Below are 20,608 nucleotides of genomic sequence, written 5' to 3'. Positions count from 1 at the left end.
CAGAAATAAACCTCTTGAGACCCACTGGCTAATTGCACATGGCAAAAATAACATACTAGGTTAACAAGGTTCGACACGCCAAATGCAGATTTACAAGGTTTGAACTGACTCAGATTGTGATAATGATAATAAACAGAAACGTTTCTGCATGTAAAAATGCATGTAATGGATTTCATTTCAGTGATTTTCAGTGATTCCAAGAGAAAGAACAGTGAGCAAAGATGATTAAAATCACTATATTGCCTTAAACTATAGCCATAAATTAAGGTGTCTCCACTCAATGAACTTTATTTAACAGCTGCACTTCTGGCACAAACATTTTATGCTGATATTTCCTCTAAAGGCTATTTAATGAGGAGACATGTTGTCCCTTGTGACCGCTCAAGCAGTCTGTGCAGAAATCTGAACTCTGTATAAAACTATTTTTAAAAAGCAGATAAGTCACCAAATATATAAAAGTTATGATACAAGCTCTGTCAGTGTCATGGTTATTGTAGACAAGTGTACTGGCTGTTTATTAAAAGTCATTGATCCATCATAACATGTGAACTCCGAGTATTTTAAGTAAGAACATTTACACAGCGCTTACGAAAAGAAGTTTTTTCAAGTGAGCTATTAGTATCTTTTAGAACAAAAACAAGAAAGTATACTCCCGGTCTATATTTTATGTACTTCAAAGAAATATAGTTAAAATGACAATTGGGATTCTTGATCTATACTGACAGAAAAATCTAAGTATATTTGGCCAATACTTGTCCTCAATCTTTTGATGAAGTACATTGAGTATACAGTACTTGACTTGAAGTGTACTTTGATCAAATAAAAATGCACTACAAGTATTGAACTAGTAAAGTACAGTATTCATATATGTTCACTTGTAGTATAGTTGCAATACAAACAAAAAAATAGCTGTAAAGTAGCTGTGCACTCAAAGTTACACATAAAATATACTTAAAAGTCTACTTTTAAAAACTAAAAGTGGGTCAATTTAGTTCCAAGTAGTATTGAAATAGCGCACGTAAAAGTATACTAATCCATTGATATTATACTTACTACAAAAATATTCTATTTTATAATAGTATATAATATAATTTTTTACAAAAAAATATTCCTATTACTTTTTGTAAGGAAGCGCATGAATCGCTAATAGAGATATACAGATGTGAAGTACAGTAAGTCTTCAATGCCTAGATATGTTCATTGCTGTAAAAAGTAATGCTTAAGGTAATAGTCCTTGTATGTGCAACTTAGTTTGTATGTGGTCTTAATAATCTTTACATTATTGTAAACATGGTTAGTTTAAATTGCTCATCAGATTACAAGTTCACCTAAAATGAAAATTCTGTCATCATTTACTCTCCCTCATCTCATTTTAAACCTGTATGACTTTCTTTCTTCTGCAGAACACCAAAGAAGATATTTTGAAGAAAGGTGGTGACCGAACAGCACTGGCCCCCATTCTATTGTATGGACACAAAACCAATGCAAGTGAATGGGGGCCAGTTAACAACATTTCTCAAAATATCTTCTTTTGAGTTCTGCGTAAGAAGGAAAGTCATACAGGTTGGAAATGACAAGAGGGTGAGTAAATAATGACAGCATTTTTAATTTTGGGGTAAACTAACACTAATTTATTTGCCTATATGCCGTATCATTTAACATTATTACTAGCATTGGTTCAGCGATCCAAGAGTGCTTCTATTTCTTATAACAACACTAGAACAGTTCACAGTTTGAATCACTCCGCATGTCTGTTTGCAGCATTCCAACATCACTAGTGTCACCAAACTAAATATTGACTTTCAAAGAGACTCGCCCCATCGTCCGTTGACAAGCAGAAAGTTCGGCATCGTTGCTTTGTCATCTTGATCGATGCTCGGACAAATGCACCCTTCTGCTTTAGATAAAGATGTCAGTGACGGGACACTTCATTACAAAAGAGCTCCTAATCCTCTTCTTGCAAAAAACGAAAACAACCCCCTTGTGGAGAGTATGGACTAGAATTAAGGAAACAGCTCTCTAGGTCATTAGGAAGTACAGTTTGGCTTATGAATGAACTCTGCTCTACAGTTCGTGTTTCCACATTCCTCTTGTACTCTTTTATTCCTCCATCATTTTCATTTGATTGAGGGGTTGACAGGAAGCTTTCAAGAACGCTTAAGGATCCAAGACTTCCGTCCATAGGTAAGATGCTATTGAGGCGTCCAGGTATCACAGGAATGCTGCTTATATCCCAACTAAAGTCATAAAGCAGATGTAATGGAGACATCAGCGAATGGAATTGATCCTCCTCATCTTTTACCTCTTCTTCTGTAGTCTCATAGACTCCTTCTGTTCTCTGTGGCTTATAGGGACATTCGATACAACTCTGCCTCTCCACGGGTATATCTGGGACATCCTCGTGAAGAACAGTTGGATAAGAGTCTTGCCGCTCCCAGGATGGTGTAACTTCTTCAATGGGAGTTAAGGGAGGATCACTGTCCCCAGTAAGAGGTCCCCATGGATGGTAGCTCTCATCCTAACACCAAAATAAATAGCATTAGGCAATTTGGTTACCTCAAATATGCATATGGACATTACATTACGACATATATCATATCATTATATTTTATTATATTATTATTCACAAATGTTAATACAATATGGAGAGTTAACAGCTGTATTGAAGGGATAGTCCACTCAAAAATAACAATTCTGTCATCATTTATTCACCCTTATATTGTTCAAATACTGTATGAGAGTCATTTTCAGTGGAACTCAAAAGAAAATATTTTAAGTAATGTCTTAGTGGTTTTGTGTCCATACAATGGACGTAAATGGTGCCCAGTGTTGCTTGGCTACCAACATTCTTCAAAATATCTTCTTTTGTGTTCTGCAGAAGATAGTAAGTCTCACAGGTTTGGAATGAAATGAGGGTGATTAAATGAACATTTTTTTGGGTGAACTATATCTTTAAACATAGCAAACACTTACAGGCTGCCATATTCCTGTAAACTAACCCAAAAATAAAGGTGTGGCTCCTGGTCAATGGGGTTTGTCACAGATGCACTTCTGATACACAAATTTTATGAGTTCTAGTCAACTACACTGACATTTCCCCTAAAAACAATTTAGTGAGCAGACAGGTTGTCCCTTGTGACCGCTCAAGCAGTCTGTGTAAATCTGAGTTCCTCACGTGTACTTTTGTACATTGTACAAAAGCAAATAAATGTCTCTGTCTCTCCTGGACTAACAAGAACGCAGCACAGGCCAAGAAAGCACAGCAGTGTCTCTACTTCCTCCGCAAACTGAGAAGAGCCAGAGCCCCAGCCCCCATCATGTGCACCTTTTACAGAGACACCATCGAGAGCCTAGAGACTAGCTGCATCATGTGTGGTATGGCGCCTGCAACACGTCCTGCCGCAAGACCCTCCAACACATAGTGAGAGCACCTGAGAAGATCATTGGTGTCGCTCTCCCCTCACTCCAGGACATTTATGGAACCCGTCTCACCCGCAAAGCCCTCTGCATTGCAGGTGATCCCACCCACCCGACACACAGCTTCTTCAGGCTGCTGCCATCAGGGAGGAGACTGCGGAGTCACCAGGCCAGGACCAGCAGACTAAAGGAGGAGCTTCATCCACCAGGCAGTCAGGAAGCTAAACTCCCTCCCTGCCCCCCCTCCCCTCTCTTGCCCCATGCACCACTGAACTCTGACTTCATCTCTGAAGGTCCTTCCACTCCCAAACCCCCCCTCTCTCGCCCCATGCACCACTGAACTCTGACCTCATCTCTGAAGGTCCTTCCACTCCCTTTAATATTAACTGCGTAAGGCCATGTCAAAAATTGAAATCATAGTGAAATTAAAAGTTGAAATCACACTTTAATATCAAATTTTACACATGGTATGTTTGAATAGTCAATTCTGATTGGCTGGAAGGTGTGCATTAAAATTGTTTACGTAATGCACGGGTAGTTCCAGTCAATTAGATCAAAATTTGAAATTAACTGACAAAAATAACTGTAATTTTCACCTGTCTGTTCAAAAATTGCACTGTAAACATCAATAACGCCTGTAACTTGGCAAATGACCATGGTATAAGCGGGATAATCCACGGCTAGCCTTGCATTAAAGGATCTTAATCCACTTCGCGGAGGTGTCTGGTGGTTATATTTACATTTACATTTAGAAGACGCTTTTATCCAAACCGACTTACAGATGAGGGAAACAATGGAAGCAATTGGAACAACATAAGGACAACAAAAAGCATAAGTGCAATAAAAAACTGGTCTCATATAGCCTACCACAGTATACAGAGCTAAGTTTTTTTTTTTTTGAAAGAGTAGAAAAGAGATAGAAGTCAGAACTAATCAGTCAGGTGCTGACGGAAGAGATGTGTTTTCAGATGATTCTTAAAGATGGTTACAGAATCTGCTGATCTTGTAGCAGTGGGCAGATCATTCCATAAATGTGGAACCGATCCAGAGACAGTACGTGAGAGAGATTTTTTACCTTTTTGGGATGGCACCACAAGACGTCATTCGTTTGCAGAGCATAGGGATCTGGCAGGTTATAAGTCTGCATTAGCGAGTGAAGATAAGGGGGTGCCAAATCAGTGGTGGTCTTGTAGGCCAGGAGCAGAGTCTTGAATTTGATTCGAGCGACTATAGGGAGCCAATGTAACTTAATGAAGAGAGGAATGACGTGTGCTCTCTTTGGTTCATTGAAGACCACTCGTGCTGCTGCATTCTGGATCATCTGTAGAGGTTTGGTTGTGCAAGCTGGAAGTCCAGCCAGTAGCGCATTGCAGTAGTCCAGTCTGGACAGAACAAGAGCCTGGACTAGGACTTGCGTAGCATGCTCGGATAGGAAAGGTCTAATTTTCCTAATATTGTAGAGGATGAATCTACAGGACCAGGTGGTGCTGGCAACCTGATCTGTGAAATTAATCTTATCGTCGATCATAGACCGTTCTGGAAGATGTGATGGTTGATGAGCCCAGTTGAATGGAGAAGTTGTGATGAATCTTTGTGTCGGCCGGGATTACAAGCAGTTCTGTTTTTGCAAGGTTCAGCTGCAGGTGATGGTCATTCATCAAGAGCGAAATGTTGGCTAGGCATGCTGAAATGCATGCAGAAACAGTCGGATCGTCAGGCTGAAATGACAGGTGGAGTTGTGTATCATCTGCATAGCAGTGATAGGAAAAGCCATGTTTCCGAATGACAGAGCCTAGAGATGTCATGTATATAGAAAATAGCAACAGACCAAGCACTGAGCCCTGAGGCACCCCTGTGTCGAGATGTTGAGACTTCACCTCTCCAGGATACTCTAAATGACCTACCTGTGAGGTAAGACCTGAACCATTGTAGCACCACTCCAGAGACACCCATAGCCTTGAGGGTCGACAGGAGTATGTGGTGGTTATTGGTGTCAAAGGCGGCAGATAGATCCAGTAGGATAAATACAGATGAGTTAGAGGCGGCTCTTGCCAGTCTCAGGGCTTCAGTGACAGTGAGCAGCGCAGTCTCAGTGGAATGACCGCTCTTGAAACCAGTCTGGTTTCTGTCCAGGAGGTTGTTCTGGGTGAGAAAGGATGAGAGCTGGTTACATACCACACATTCAAGAGTTTTAGCAATGAAGGGTAGGAGTGATACCGGTCTGTAGTTCTCTAACAGTGCAGGATTAAGAGTGGGTTTCTTCAGTAGTGGGGTAATACGGGCCTCTTTGAAGACGTGGGAAATGTACCAGTGGTGAGAGACGAGTTGAGGTAGGTAGTTGGGTGCTTAGAATGACCTTGGAGACATCATCTTCAGATAGGAGAGAGAAAGAGGGGAACGAGCATGTGTTGGGGGTTTGGGCGTGATCAAGAGGCGGCGGCACAGAGAACTGACTGCTGATGGGAGTCGTTTTCTTTACGAAGAAAGACGCAAAATCATCAGCTGTTAAGTCAGATGGAGTTGAGGGGGCAGGCGGGCAAGGAAGAGCAGAGAAGGTTTTAAAGAGAGTACGAGAGTCAGGCGAGTTGTTGATTTTAGCGTGGTAGTACTGGGTTTTTGCAGAGGAGACATCAGCAGAGAAAGAAGAGAGGAGAGACTTACAGAGACTGAGGTCAGTAGGTTCTTTAGATTTGCGCCACTTTCTCTCAGCAGACCTGAGCATGGTGCGATGCTCACGGAGAACATCAGATAACCAGGGGGCAGAAGGGGATGCACGAGATGGCCTAGATGTTAGAGGGCATAAGCTGTCTAAGCAGTAGGTTAGTGTGGTGCAAAGAGTGTCGGTGACACTGTTAGCATCCAAGAGAGAGAGCTGTTCAGAGGGAGGGAGCGTGGCAGAGACCGCAGAGGATAAGCGGGAGAGAGTGTTCGTAGGTTGCGGCAGAATTTGACCAGTGGGGAAGCATGTGTAGTGTCTGGAGAAGTGAGGTCGAGATCAAGAGTGATGAGGAAATGATCCGATGTGTGCAGCTGGTGACCTGGGAGTGGTGAGTGGAGAAGGGGCGTGTGTAGATAAGATCTAGTTAATTACCAGACTTATGGGTTGCTGAAGTGGGAACTCGCTTGAGGTCAAACGACGCAGTCAGGTTGTTGAAGTCGGCAGCCTGTGGTTTTTCAAGGTGGATGTTGAAGTCTCTAAGTACCACCAGAGGAGTAACATCCTCAGGGAAGGATGACAGAAGTGTATCCAACTCCTACAAGAATTGTCCAAGCCTACCCGGGGGACGATAGATAACCACAACATGAGTTTTAACAGGGTGGATGATAGTAACAGCGTTTGACTCGAAGGAGATGTTGTCACACGAGGATGCCAGCGGTTTGAATTTCCAGTCGTTGGCCATAAGTAGACCGGTTCCTCCACCCCTCCCTGATATGCGTGGGCTGTGGGAGAAAGTGTAGTTATTTGAGAGAGCAGCCGGTGTGGCAGTGTCCTCTGGCATGACCCAGGTTTCAGTAAGTGCTAAAAGAGAAAGACCAGAATGTTTAGCAATAGCTGTGATGAAATCTGCTTTGTTTACAGCAGATTGGCAGTTCCATAAACCAATGGGAAATGTAATTGAGGTAGTTGTGGATGCTGAAAGAGTGCGCAGATTATTAGCATTGCGTGGCCTTCTAAGTGATTCACAAGTTGTAGTGCGGGGAATAAGGAATAACAAATAACAAGAAGAGAATAAATTGTGCAAAAAATTAATACTGAGGTGCAATACTCAAGTGCCTTGTCGGTGTCCTTGCTCGGTGGAGTCGCGCAGGTAGAGTCGATGGTCTTCACGTGATGAGGGTTGCCGCGGTGTCAATTCACTTATATACCCGTCTGAATCACGCAATTGAATTCAGCAGGACACGCCTTCCAATATCTCCCAATAACAAACAAAACCAGCACGAGAACAAACGCGACTTCAAACGTGACAAACGCGGTAGTAAACAAAGCAACGAAACTGCGTTTAAACTCAATACGACAAGATTAATCAATTACACTTACGCGCTTCAGTGAAAGGCAGAGTAGGCAATCCTGTCCAGAAATGTTATTTGTCATGCTGGTTGGAAGTCTCTTAACATCCTGATAGCAATCAACAAGTAAAGCGAAACATTGGTATTTTTATAATTATATATCGTCTGTGAAAGGCGTAGGGTCAAAAAACATTGGACCAATTACGGCCCTCGGTCCGAGGGCAATGATGCGTCATGTGTACATTTTCAGTCAGCGTATTTTGCATCCCACTGCGCACCCTGTTCATGCAGACATCATACGTCATCAGCGCGCTCATGTGTGATGTGCAGGCAGCGGGACAATGGCGGACAGAGAGCAGGTACCTGGAGATGTTAGCTATTGCAGTAATGTAATTCACTTTGTACTGTAATGCTTTCTCACAGGTGAATGTGACATGACTTCACTGGAACCGATCCAACAGCTTCTGATCTGTGCGCGCGCTCATGTGTTTTGGAGGAGATGTGGCTTTGGATGGTGATTCGCGAGAGGGAGGGATCGTATCATTGCACTGCTAGCAGGCAAACGTTAGCATTTTCCAAATTATCTACTCTGCCTTTAACTTCAGCTGCAACAAACTGCTTCTCCCACAAACTGGGCAGAGTGCACCGTTTAAATCCTGTACCTGGCTTTGGACACGCCTTCCAATATCTCCCAATAACAAACGAAACCAGCACGAGAACAAACGCGACTTCAACACGTGACAAACGCGGTAGTAAACAAAGCAACGAAACTGCGTTGAAACTCAATAAGACAAGATTAATCAATTACACTTACGCGCTTCAGTTGACTTCAGCTGCAACAAGTAAGGTAGGTTGAAAATAGATCGCGTCACTCACGCGAAAATAACTAACTTTTCCCGCGCGTAATAATGAGTGTGGAACGTGATTGTTCGCGTTTGGTGTGAACCCAGCATTAGCCTCCACGTCGTGTATTGAAATCCTATAACGCACGGCTAGCCGTGGATGATCCTTTACTAAAACTGGTTTTCAAAGGTAGGGTCACAAATGTACACCTCCAAAGGTAAGATATAAATAGCTTAGTCTGTCAATGTATTTAATATTGTAGTTGAGTAGCTTGGCTGTTTATTAAATGAACAAGAAGAATTATCTTCTTTTGTGTTCTGCAGAAGAAAGACAGTCATACTTTGAAATGACATGAGAGTGAGTAAATGATGAAATCATTTTTGGGTGAACTGTCCCTTTAAATCATGCAAACACTTTTCATCTTGCAATAACCTGGTACAATCAGTGAATAACTCTTTAGGTATAAACATTATTACCTTTAGTAGTTTTATAGCATTGCTATTATCAAATTTAGGTAAATTCTCAAAAAGCCATGTGACTCCCATGGACATGCACATCTTCATCATTCTGTAAAAAGATTTTTTAACAAACAAGATACACAGTTAAACGAACATAACGTCTTCACGTTATCACTATGGTAAATGTATTTATCATCTGTGGCTGTGACTGTAACATTATGAAGTACACTACTACAGACATTAACCACATTATGAAACGGTGTGCAGAGAAACAGTAGTGCAGACAATGAGTAAAATCATAACCCCCTCATTCAGCACATCACCTTTGCCGCACACATTTTAGATACATCAGGTTGGCTAGGATCACTATAGGAACAGCAGCCACCAAGCAAAATCCAGCTACCATTCTATCTGCAATGTTCAGAAACACAAGAGTTGGTATAATACTTCTATTAATTTACACTAATATTACACTCTAAAACTGTTAAAACTGTAAAATCTGTCATAATCTAAAGTTAATTATAATACATCTTAACTCAACTTTGTTGTCCCTTTTATGTGTTAAAAAATACTTTCCGGACAGGGATTATCTTAATCCAGGACTAGGCCTAGGACTAGATGCGACGCGACAAAAGAACATATTACAACCCGTTATAATTAAAAATTTTGTCCACACTGGATGCGGCCACACTGCGTCCGGTGTAGACACAGTGTTAGTTAAATTAGTGTATTTAAGTCATTTTTAAAACATACTTTGCAAAAATTAAAACATTACTATGTGCATCTTGAAACAAAACAATCACACTGATATCTTTTAAGATGTGTCAGTGCCAGTTGTTTTCGAGCAAGACACCTATTACGGTACATCGTGTCTACACCTGACACGGGGCCACACGACATGACATAACAAAAGGACAATAGAACCCATTATAATTTTACATTTTGTCCACACTGTATGCGGCGCGACATGACAAACCCATTAAAGGGTTTAAAAACTCTGTCATCATTTAATCAACCTCAATTTGTTCTAAACCTGAATATATACGATATTTGGAAGAATGTTAGCAACTGAGATTTCTGGGGAATCATTGACTACCATAGTAGGAATTTTTTTTGTTCTGTTTAACACAAAAGAAGATATTTTGAGGAATTCTGGGGCACCTTTGACTACCATTGTCATGATTCTGCCGCCTTTTGTCATGTTTCTGCTGGTCTAGTGACGGGATCATGGCAGAACCCCATGTTTCATGTGGAGAGAGATATTTTGGCACAGATGGCCTGCCATACTCTCCGGTCTCGTCTTTGTCCCCGCCCTCTCGTTTCCTCATTATTGATTGTTAATGATTTCATGCCCCAGACATGTCCCCTGTTGATGTAGTTCCCTATTTAATGCTCTTGTGTCTTCTGTCCTGTGCTGGTTCATTGTTATCTGTTTCATGTGGGTGAGTTCCTGTTTCTGTAAGTCTAGTCTAGTCTAGTTATTTGTATTAAATGGTAAATGTTATCTTTAGTCTTGTTAGGTGTAGTTAGTCCTTGATCCTGTGTCCTGTTATATCCTTGTTCTTGTTTTACCCCCTCGTGGGTTTTTGTTTTGTCTTTGTTTTATTTTATTATTAAAGTCTTGTTAACCCCTTACCCGCTTTCTGCACCTGGGTCTTCTGTCCTTGCACCTCACCAAATCGTGACAGAATGAACCAGCCATAAATGGACCCAGCAGACAGAGGGATCGCAGTGGGAGGGGTCGATGCCACCGGGCTCCCTTCCAGGGTCGAAGCCGCCGGACTCCCTTCCAGGGTCGAAGCCGCCAGGCTCCCCTCCGGGATCGAAGCCGCCGGACTCCCTTCCGAGGTCGGGACGGTCAGGCTCCCCTCCAGGGTCGGGACAGTCGGGCTCCCCTCCGGGGGCGAGACCGCCGGTGTCCTGTTCCCTGCCGGCATCCCAGCTGGTACCCAGGCCTGTCGAGTCGACACCCTGCCCTGTCCTGCTGGCGATCCAGCCGGTGTCCCGGGTAGCTGCCCTGCCGCCGGAGAGCGCTGCCCAGCCGCCGGAGAATGCTGCCCAGCTGCCAGAGTGCGCAGCTCAGCCACCGACTTCCTGCCCCGTCTCGTCGACATCCAGGCCTGCCCAGCTGGTGACTCAACCGGCCTCCCAGCCGGCCGTTCCAGTCCGGTGCAGCCAGCCATTCCAGTCCGGTGCAGCCGGCCATCCAGTCGGTGTCCTTGTGGACTTTTTTGGACTTCCTTGTTCCCCTGTTTTGTTTTCTCTGGTTTGTGCCTTAGGGAGCGTCAGGATGCTGCTCCTTAAGGAGGGGCTTCTGTCATGATTCTGCCGCCTTTTGTCATGTTTCTGTTGGTCTAGTGGCGGGATCATGGCAGAACCCCATGTTTCATGTGGAGAGAGATATTTTGGCACGGATGGCCTGCCATACTCTCCGGTCTCGTCTTTGTCCCCGCCCTCTTGTTTCCTCATTATTGATTGTTAATGATTTCATGCCCGCACCTGTCCCCTCTTGATTTAGTTCCCTATTTAATGCCCTTGTGTCTTCTGTCCTGTGCTGGTTCATTGTTATCTGTCATTCGTTTCATGTGGGTGAGTTCCTGTTCCTGTTAGTCTAGTCTAGTTATTTGTATTGAATGGTAAATGTTATCTTTAGTCTTGTTAGGTGTTGTTAGTCCTTGTTCCTGTGTCCTGTTATATCCTTGTTCTTGTTTTACCCCCTCGTGGGTTTTTGTTTTATTTTATTATTAGTCTTGTTAACCCTTTACCCGCTGTCTGCACCTGGGTCCTCTGTCCTTGCACCTCACCAAATCGCCACCACTATAGCCAAGGATGCCCCAGAAATGTGTCTAACATTCTTCCATATATCTTTGTGTTCAACCAAACAAACACATTTAAACAAGTTTGGAACAACTAGACAGAGTAATTCATGACAGAATTTTCTGTGGTGAACTACCACCAAGAACAAGGCATTTGTCATGTCGTTAAAATTGTGTTAATGTGATTGTTAATGTGAATTCCATAACACAAAAATGTGTTGTTATTTAACACATTATTTTAAAGAGTGTAGTGCCGATACTTGCAGCAACACAAACATTATGCACAACCCATACACCACCTGCATTGAGTTTGGTGTTTTTACATTGGTGTTGTTTTACTCTCTCATCAGGTACCTGTTGTGTAGTCTGACACAGTCTTCCCACATGTCAAACTGGGGAGTGATGTGGCGGCTTTTCCTTTGGGTCCTTCACCCGCAGAGTTCCATGCCGAGACCAGTACGTCTAAACTTTCCTGCGGATCCAGCAGCTTCCAATTTAGAGATCTTGGAAGTGTGTTGGGTAGAGTTGCTGCAGTAAGAATACACAACATAATGACACAACCATACAGAGATGAAAACATATTCTGGTGCAATATGGTATTCACGACATTAGTGACACCAAAATCATGGTCTGCAAATGCATATATGTACATTTCTTAATAATATATATATATTAAAGGGATCATATGGCGCGAATATGTGTTTTTCTGTGTCTTTGGTGTGTTATAAGTTGCCCATGCATGTATTAGACGCGTAAAATTGCAAAAATGAAAATGTCGGAACAAAAGACGCACTCTGTCTAAAGCGAATGCTCACCCAGACCTGCCTGAAACGCCTCGTGTAACCACACCCCCACAAATCCACGTCAGTTCGTGGTATGATTTGACTAAGACCGCCCAAATGTATACGCAAGTAAGATGGGCGTACCTGTCAGTACAATTGCTTTGGAACCTGATGTTCCAAATATGGCAAGGGGTGTTACATTTCCATGACACGCTTGCAGTATTCGACATATCACTACGCACTGGTTAACTGGCCAATCATAGCACACCTCGCTTTTCAGAGCAATGAGCTTTGTAAAAATCTGCGCGTTTCAGAGAGGCGGGGCAAAGAGGAGATACAAACATGCACGGTATGTGGAAAATGCAGCGTTAAATCGTATATACACATTGGATTACATCTAAAACAAACGATAATATTCGTTTTAGCTGTCATATATGACCCCTTTAACATTTGCTTTCCTAACACTGTTCAGTTTTTAAGTCTGCTTAAGATGGTTGACAGTTAGCGATTAACAGTCTCTGAATCTGAATAATGCTAATGAAGACAGTCAGTCTAAATGGCTTCAAGGTTCAGGGGCTAGAGATGAACCTGTGAGTCTGAATATAAGCCCTGGGAGTATTTGAGGTAAAGTCAAACTAATGTTAAACACTAAACTGTATAACGGCTCAGTAGGGTGGGAATATTTAACACCTTTAGAAAACTGATGTTCTTTTTTCGCCTGTTCTGTATTTCTCACCAACGTTTTTACACCACAAGACGTAAACAGACATTTTCTGACCACTTTCTGACCAAGTTCTGTTGTCTGTTTAAAAGTTTGGTTAAAGTAGCTTTACACTGGAAAAGGTACAAACATTTTGCACATAGCCACATGTCTTCCGCTGCTGCCTCTATTTCCTGTCATGCCTCAAGCCACATGTTAAGAATAGCTGCTGGGTCTCAGTCGAGCCTGCCTTATCTGTAGCTCTAAGAAGACACTAAAATAACATTGAAAGAACTTTATTTCATTGCAGTAATGACCACCTCTAGACAGTTTTTATACAAATCATTCAGACAATAGAATGTAGAATGTGTAGAATGCGCAACTACTGTACCCAGGCAGGACTACGCAGGGCATACGCACACCCACTCATTTATAAACCGCAGTATACTTTCTAATATTTCGCTTCACCACAAGTATTTTATAAATTTAGAAATTGAAAGTTACTCTCATCTGCCTAAGAATGTGGGGCCCATCAATGACTATTTTCAGTTTCACTTCAAGGTGACATGAGGGCCGGTCCCAGTGATGTACTTTTTCCACTACCCATACATTTTGTTTTGCAGTAGTAAAATAATATCTCAAAACTACTATAAATAACAACGATGTCAACCAAACTGTAAATAAAAATGAAGTCAAAAGTTTTTTATGGGAACTATTTGTCAGCTCGGTAGCCAGTCAAAGCAAAACTTCCCCGCATACTTTGACCTTAAGCAAATGCAACTTTAGATTATGAAGGCATTTTAAATCATACACTAATGCAATATCGTAGTGGTCCCCATGTTAGATGTGTCCATAACTATAAATCCCAATTTAACCAGCTAATTTACATAAAAAGTAAATGTTTTACAGTGCAAGCAAAAAAACACACGCTCTTCATCATTCTCAGACAAGTAATGTGTAGAGGAGTGGGGTTACTGGAAGAGGATGTGAACATTTTCAGTAAATGGTGGAAAACCCTGTCATCAAACTGTGGGTGTGACAGTGACGAGTCTCAAACCATAGACAGGTAGATTTTTTTCCATTTGCTAAAAGTATAAAGGTGCACTGGATCACTTGTGGGTCAGTTTGAAGACACCTGTTGCTAAACTAACAAAAACAAACTAACTAAAACATTTTTACAGCATTGTGATAACGATGGCACAAAACTGCACACCACTGCCATAACAACACCAATGTCATTAATCATTAATAAAAGTATATGCTATATGCACCATAAGTGACTTTGGATAAAAGTTTAATGCATAAATGTAAATGTAGTGCATCACACTCCTCCCCCAGTGTCATAAACAGACACATATAGACACAAACCACAAAGCTCAACAAACACAAGTATATTACTCACTGTTCTGAATGAGTGTCTTGTCAGTGTGTCTCTGAAAGTAAATGGTATAGTTTGTGATAAATCCCCTCCGTTTCTCTTGCTCTAATTCTTCCCATTGGATGAGAACGTGCTTCTCCTCTACATGAGTTATTGACACATCTGGACCAGTCAATGGCTCTGACAAAATAAAAAATAAAACAAACAAACAAACAGGAGGATTATGAGTCATCTATAAAATGCTGAACAATTTAAAACAAAATTCTCTATGGCCTACAAATTCTCTATCATTGCCCTCATGTGGAAATGTGCTTTTCTCATAAATCTCGTACGTAACTACACAAGTATTTATGTGTGATAAGTTTGACAACTAACAGCTCCCTCGACGAATTCTCTATCACTGCCCTCTTGTGGAAATGTATTTATGTGCGATATCACTGTAAATATCACAAAATATTTATAAGTGATACATTTCCCAAATACAGCGTGCCTGATATATGATAAAAAATAAGTTCGACTTTTTTTATTTACAATCACCCTTTATTACGCTTTTATGAAGGAAAAATAAAATCTTCTCCGAGTCTTTTTTTATTTTTCTCTAATATTGCCATCTAGGCTTGAAACATAAAATTATGTCTTTCTGATTCGGCTAAATCCGACCTGAGCACTCAACTGTTAAATCATTATTATAAGCTTACCGTTGTGAAACGTGGTAAGGCAATGAGACTGTTTTCAACACTGGTTGTTTTATGTACTTTTGTTAAATATATAAAAATTATTTTAAAGAAATATTAAAACCCAGTTACAGTTTGCAGCTCTAAAAATTGTTCTAATTTAGGAGGGTTGGTCTGAAACTGAATTTTATTTGACTTATGACTTAAAACCATTAAAATACTGCTTTTGTATACCGCTATTGTGGCAATTCCCTTGTGTGACAACTAGCCCCACAAACCTCATGAACTTACTCTCTTCTTTTGAATAAACTTGAGCAAATGCAGGATCTGAAACTCCACTGGCTTCTTCAATATATAAAGAAATGTTATACAAGACACCAGCTTGCATACCTGGAAGTACAGTTTAATAATAGTTTAAGGATTTTAAAATGAAATCATCATTTAACCCGCTTTCTTTTAAAGATCTGTACATCTAGAAATGGATTTGAAAAGTTTTACCTTCAAGGAATGTATAACTGCTGTCTTTTGCTAATCTCTTCCATTGTAAATGCACTGGACTCTTATGCCACTGGACTACAAAACCCATAATTCTTTCCACACCCTCGCTGTAATGAGACACGTCCCAATCTAGACGCACACTGCCCCCTGTTGCTGGAGCTAAATGTGTTATGATAGGGGCTGGTTTACCTGTAAAGCACATAAAACGAAAAAGGATCATAAATAAACTGCCATGTGGAGCAACAGATCAACCGTTTTGTCTTCAAAGCCACCCCATTGTCCACAACAATATTTGAAGCCCCCCCCCCCCATTTATAATTTCTAGCCTGCATAACAAAAAAAAAGGGGGACTCTAATGTTTTGAAATGTTTATATTTTTGTCGTTTTAGGTTATTTTAATGCTTGCTTTGTTTTGTTTAAATCCTTTTAAGTTATTTTAAGTCCCCCTTCGAAGTTTGTTGAAATTGGGTCCCGGCCACCTGTTTGAGAAACAGTGATGTATATATCTCTTAGATCATTGAAATAAATAAATAATAAATAAATAATTAAAGTTTTACCTGTATATGCCAAGCTGACAGGTGCTGAGGGGGAGGAGCCAGCAGATGTAATAGCATTGACGTTGATCTCTGCCACTTCAAGGGGAAGCTGAAGTGTGTGACGAGTGATGTCAGCTGAGCAGTTCATTTCATGGACTTTGTCCTTTTCTTCATAAGATAATTTGTATTGTAACAAATTTCCAGTGTAATTTTCTGATTTATATGGCTAAAAGATACAGTAGAAGTGAAAACTCAACGCAAATGAGATCATGCATATCATAAAGATGTAAGGTTTAAAATTGCACTCAGTCATTATCCCTTATTAAAGTAACTTACACTAGCCAATTCACTGCATCTACGAAGACATTTGTGTGATTCTGCACATCTGCCAGTAGGTGTCACTATAGTTCTATTTCGTGGTGTGAAATAGAATTATAGTGCTCATTACTTTTTACACAGGCAGTGACATTATGTAGACATACGAATGGTATGTCTATTGATTTATTTATGTACGTTTTAATGCATTTTGTTAAAAAACTATATACACATTCTAAAAAGTTTTGAAGTGAATTACCTTCCACAACACTGTAACATGCTGAAGGCCATGGGCATCCTTCTTCTTGATTATTCTCCACACATCCAGTTTGTGAGAGGGTGCTAGGGCACAGAATTGAATACAAAATAATTGTAAACACTAATGTATTTTGTCCTTACTTGATTTCATTTTAATTTATGAAATTTTGATTTACCTATTCCAGGACTGTTTATGTTGAAGGGGTGACTCCACATGCTGCAGTTTGTTAAATTGACACACACTCTCAGCTCCAGCACATACGACATAAATGGTTCTAAGCTTTCCTGCATTAGTATGAGTCCATCTTGAAGCTCTGTCACTTTTCCCAGAACCTGATTAGTTCAAACAACAAAACTTATTGTGATGGTGCCTTGATTTTTAACAAGAACTTTTCATCTTTTATTGCTTTTTAAAGCAATGACAAAAACAAACAAGATTATTACCCAGTCCTGATTATTGTGTATGCTTCTGAACCTTAAGCTTGGTTTCAGCGAATCGTCCGAGCTCTCCCAACGTATTGTAGGAGAAAAAGAGCCCTTGTTAAACTCAACCTTTGTTATCTCTGGAGTGCTTGGAATCACTAAACAAAAACAATATTTTCAATATCATTCAATTCAGACTGAAGGCAAATAACGAGATGATAAAATCAAAATGAGAATATTTGTATATCAAAGTGCCAAGGTGCTTCAGAAATGAATAACTGCATAATTTGATCTCTTACCGCAGTTCAAAACTGAGAAGGTGAAAGTGGAGTTAGCCTCTCCTAATTCATTGTACCCCTTTACATGCACTTCATATGTTAAGGTTTCATTAAACACAGATCTTGGAACAGAGACATGGCCATTCTTCATTTCATACTGAAGAGATTGAGATGTCCATTTACTTTGCATTTGAGAAAGCCATGGCAAATCAGAGAAGGAAAAAGACTTTAGAACTCGTTTTGCACACAGACTGAGATTATTCATAAAGGTTGTCATGATTGGTAAATTACTGAATTTTGACTTTCTGGTACAATCTGGTATGATAAAATATGCAACAAGAACACCTTTAAACTGAAATTCACAATCCACAAAAGGATCTTTGAATGAGGCAAACTTACTGCTCAAATGTTACTGTGTAGTTGGTAGATAAATGTGTCTCAGTTGTGACTGCCATGGAGCAGATCACATAGTCTGAATGTCTGTGCGTGACGCAGTTGAATTTTGTTGGCTTTGGTGGTGGATCTAAAACAGAACATTCATTAGAATCAGTTTCAGCAATAGCTAAATATTCATGATCAAAAATATGTTTGTTGTTAATGACCATTTTTAATCAAAGAAGAAAAATTGTTAACTAAACCTAAAAATACTAAAGCTATTATTAATAACAATGCGATATTATTACAATCAATAGCACACTGCAATATAAAATACATTCAATATACTATGAAACTATAAAATGCACAGATATAAATAGAAATGAAACTTAAAATATTGATATGTTAACTATTGATCTGTTAATCATAAACAATCATAAAGCAATGTATTTGAGTTGATTTACTTAAGTTAATTGTATTAATTAGCTTCATAAATATGCATGAAGATATGAACCTACAGCCAGCTGTGAGATCTTGACCGCAAACAATGTGCCAGTTTTCGTTCTCCTTGACACTGCAGAGGACCCAGGATCTGGGCTGATTGACGACTATCTCCGTTTGTACAAAAGAGCAATTTGTTTTTTCGAAAATGGTCTTTCCATTGAAGGTTATGGCAAAGTGTCTGCCACACCGTTCAGTGTCCGACTGGCATCGTACTGTCAAGTTTGTTCCCAGACGAATGATGTTTGATTTTACCATTACTGTTCCAGCACAAATTATTCCGTAGCATCCTAAGCAGAGAGTTAAACCAAACAAGAAAATATTATCTTACAAGATAAGATAATAAATAAGAATAAATAAATAAGGTGGTGGAAACTTAAAATAGGCTACATACAATTACAGATAAATCACAATAACTTGGAACACTGCAGTTTACTCACCACATAGTTTGCAGTTGAAAAGAAAAAGTAACACCACTTGCCAAACTCCAATGATAAAATCCATTTCATGCTTTTGTCGTCCTGAGTCTCTATGATTAATGAATAATATGTCAAGTATTTGTTTCGATATTTCATGTCTTTTATTTTTTTCTTACTGCCTTATATTTCTCACATACACATGCAAGTTGTGTAGGCAGAACAAAAAGTGGGTTACCTTTTATACATAATGGTATACCTTTCACACAATGGTGTCACATAGTTTTCCTGCACATGTCAGGCTGTAAAAAACAACCCAGATGTGATGAAGCTTACCAGAAAATTATAAGCATGTTTGTGACCTATGTAAAAACAGTCAGCGCTGTCGTGAGCGCTAACTTTGCAAGCACAACAATTATGTCGACCTGGTTTAGTCAAAGATACATCGCTCTTTGAAGGGGCAATGACCTAGATTTGTGGTATTTATGAAACTCTGAGAATCGTCTGTAACATTTAGGCATCCTACTTTTTAAACCACCTTTTTACTCAGCACTATAAGCATAACCTTAATTATTCAAAACTGAAACCTAAAACAGAAATGTATAAACCTGTAAATAAATAAAATTGACCTACAAGAATACACAGTAAAATATTATATTATATATATTTTCTAGGTATGTTGTAAAAAATCATGCAAACCTTTACTATGCCACATGTGCAAGCTTAATTTGGACTCTTTTGCTGAACTTCTTCATGGTCTGAAGAATAACTCAATGGATCGAAGTGTCACCAAGATGGGAAGACAAAAATGTTAATTTGTTATTGCCATGATTCATCCTCATCGGCTTGCTCGACAAGACTGCCAGGTTCAGAAGTGACATATGTTATGACCTTTCAAAAACCTGTGGAGGAAAAGATAATACACATTAATTCAGCTGTCTTTGAAAGCTCTTCAAATGGTTTTCATAAAAAAAATTGATATTTATAATTTAAAATCTGTTAACATCAATAAAATCATAATTACCCATGCTGTCCTCAGACCTTCCCGTTCACATGCTCAGCCCATGTGAACACATCGAGTCTTCCTGCTTGCCCCACTTTTTAATTTCCATCTTCAAAGTAACATATTTCTGGGGAAACCCCATTGTAGTAATAATAAACTTGAGATTCAGAGTGTTACAGCCACTGCCATAACACAAGGAGGGAGATAACACAAAACTTAGTCTAGGGGTTTTTATTTAAATAACATAATATAACAAACATGTGGACAGAAAATAATCAGGTAACAAAGGTATAACAAGATATCCTTTAGGGAACAAACCATCAGGAAACAAGAAGTACGAACAAGCACAGGACAATAGACACAAGGGCATTAAATAGGGAACTAACAAAGGAGATAACAATTGGGCAGGTGTGGGTAATGAGAGAACAGGCGGGAAGCTAAAAGGGGAACGAGAGGGGCAGGACCAAAGACGAGACCGGAGAGAACGCATATTATGTCGTGACCGACAAAAATATGTTTCTCTCCACACAAAACACGAGGCTTTGCCATGGTTCTGCCACAAGACCAAGAAAGACAGGACAACAAGAGGCAGAACCATGACAGAAGCCCCCCCCCCCCTTAATGAACGCTTCCAGGCGTTCACCAAGGGGCCAACTAACGAGACAAGACCGTTGTCTGGGTAACAGACAACATCCAACAAAACATGGTCAAAAGTAATAAAGGCAAACAAGAAATAACAATGAATGGGTTGGGGTGAGACAATAAAAATAACAAACATGGGAGGGGGGGTGGGGGAACAAAAGAGTCCATAGAGGGAAGTCCAAAGGGGCTGGGGCTAGGTGAGGGAGACTTGGTTCGGGGGGTGCTCTGGGGCACGGAGTCCACGGGGACTTGACGGAGGCAGGGGCAGGCTTGGCTGCCGGCTGGAG

The 20,608-nt window shown here is 40.3% G+C and overlaps 1 protein-coding gene across 1 annotated transcript; it reads right to left on the bottom strand.

The window, feature by feature from the left end:
• Positions 1 to 262: 262 nt before the first annotated feature.
• il23r (interleukin 23 receptor) lies at positions 263 to 20,389 on the bottom strand. The gene is made up of 18 exons (XM_057338918.1): positions 19,701 to 20,389; positions 19,376 to 19,578; positions 18,915 to 18,978; positions 18,701 to 18,789; positions 18,278 to 18,550; positions 17,784 to 17,907; positions 17,406 to 17,566; positions 17,128 to 17,264; positions 16,860 to 17,016; positions 16,685 to 16,767; positions 16,132 to 16,336; positions 15,575 to 15,763; positions 15,368 to 15,466; positions 14,427 to 14,582; positions 11,897 to 12,070; positions 9,050 to 9,137; positions 8,745 to 8,835; positions 263 to 2,518 (listed from the first exon to the last, which is right to left on the bottom strand). Exons 3-18 carry the CDS (start codon positions 18,923 to 18,925, stop codon positions 1,946 to 1,948), a joined length of 2,610 nt encoding a protein of 869 aa, XP_057194901.1. The 5' UTR covers positions 18,926 to 18,978; positions 19,376 to 19,578; positions 19,701 to 20,389; the 3' UTR covers positions 263 to 1,945.
• Between the last annotated feature and the right edge of the window lie 219 nt (positions 20,390 to 20,608).

The sequence above is a fragment of the Triplophysa rosa genome, linkage group LG7, assembly GCF_024868665.1.
Source record: "Triplophysa rosa linkage group LG7, Trosa_1v2, whole genome shotgun sequence".
Taxonomy (NCBI): domain Eukaryota; kingdom Metazoa; phylum Chordata; class Actinopteri; order Cypriniformes; family Nemacheilidae; genus Triplophysa; species Triplophysa rosa.
The sequence above is the reverse complement of the archived record's forward strand: the minus strand, read 5'-3'. Positions and strand labels throughout refer to the sequence as shown.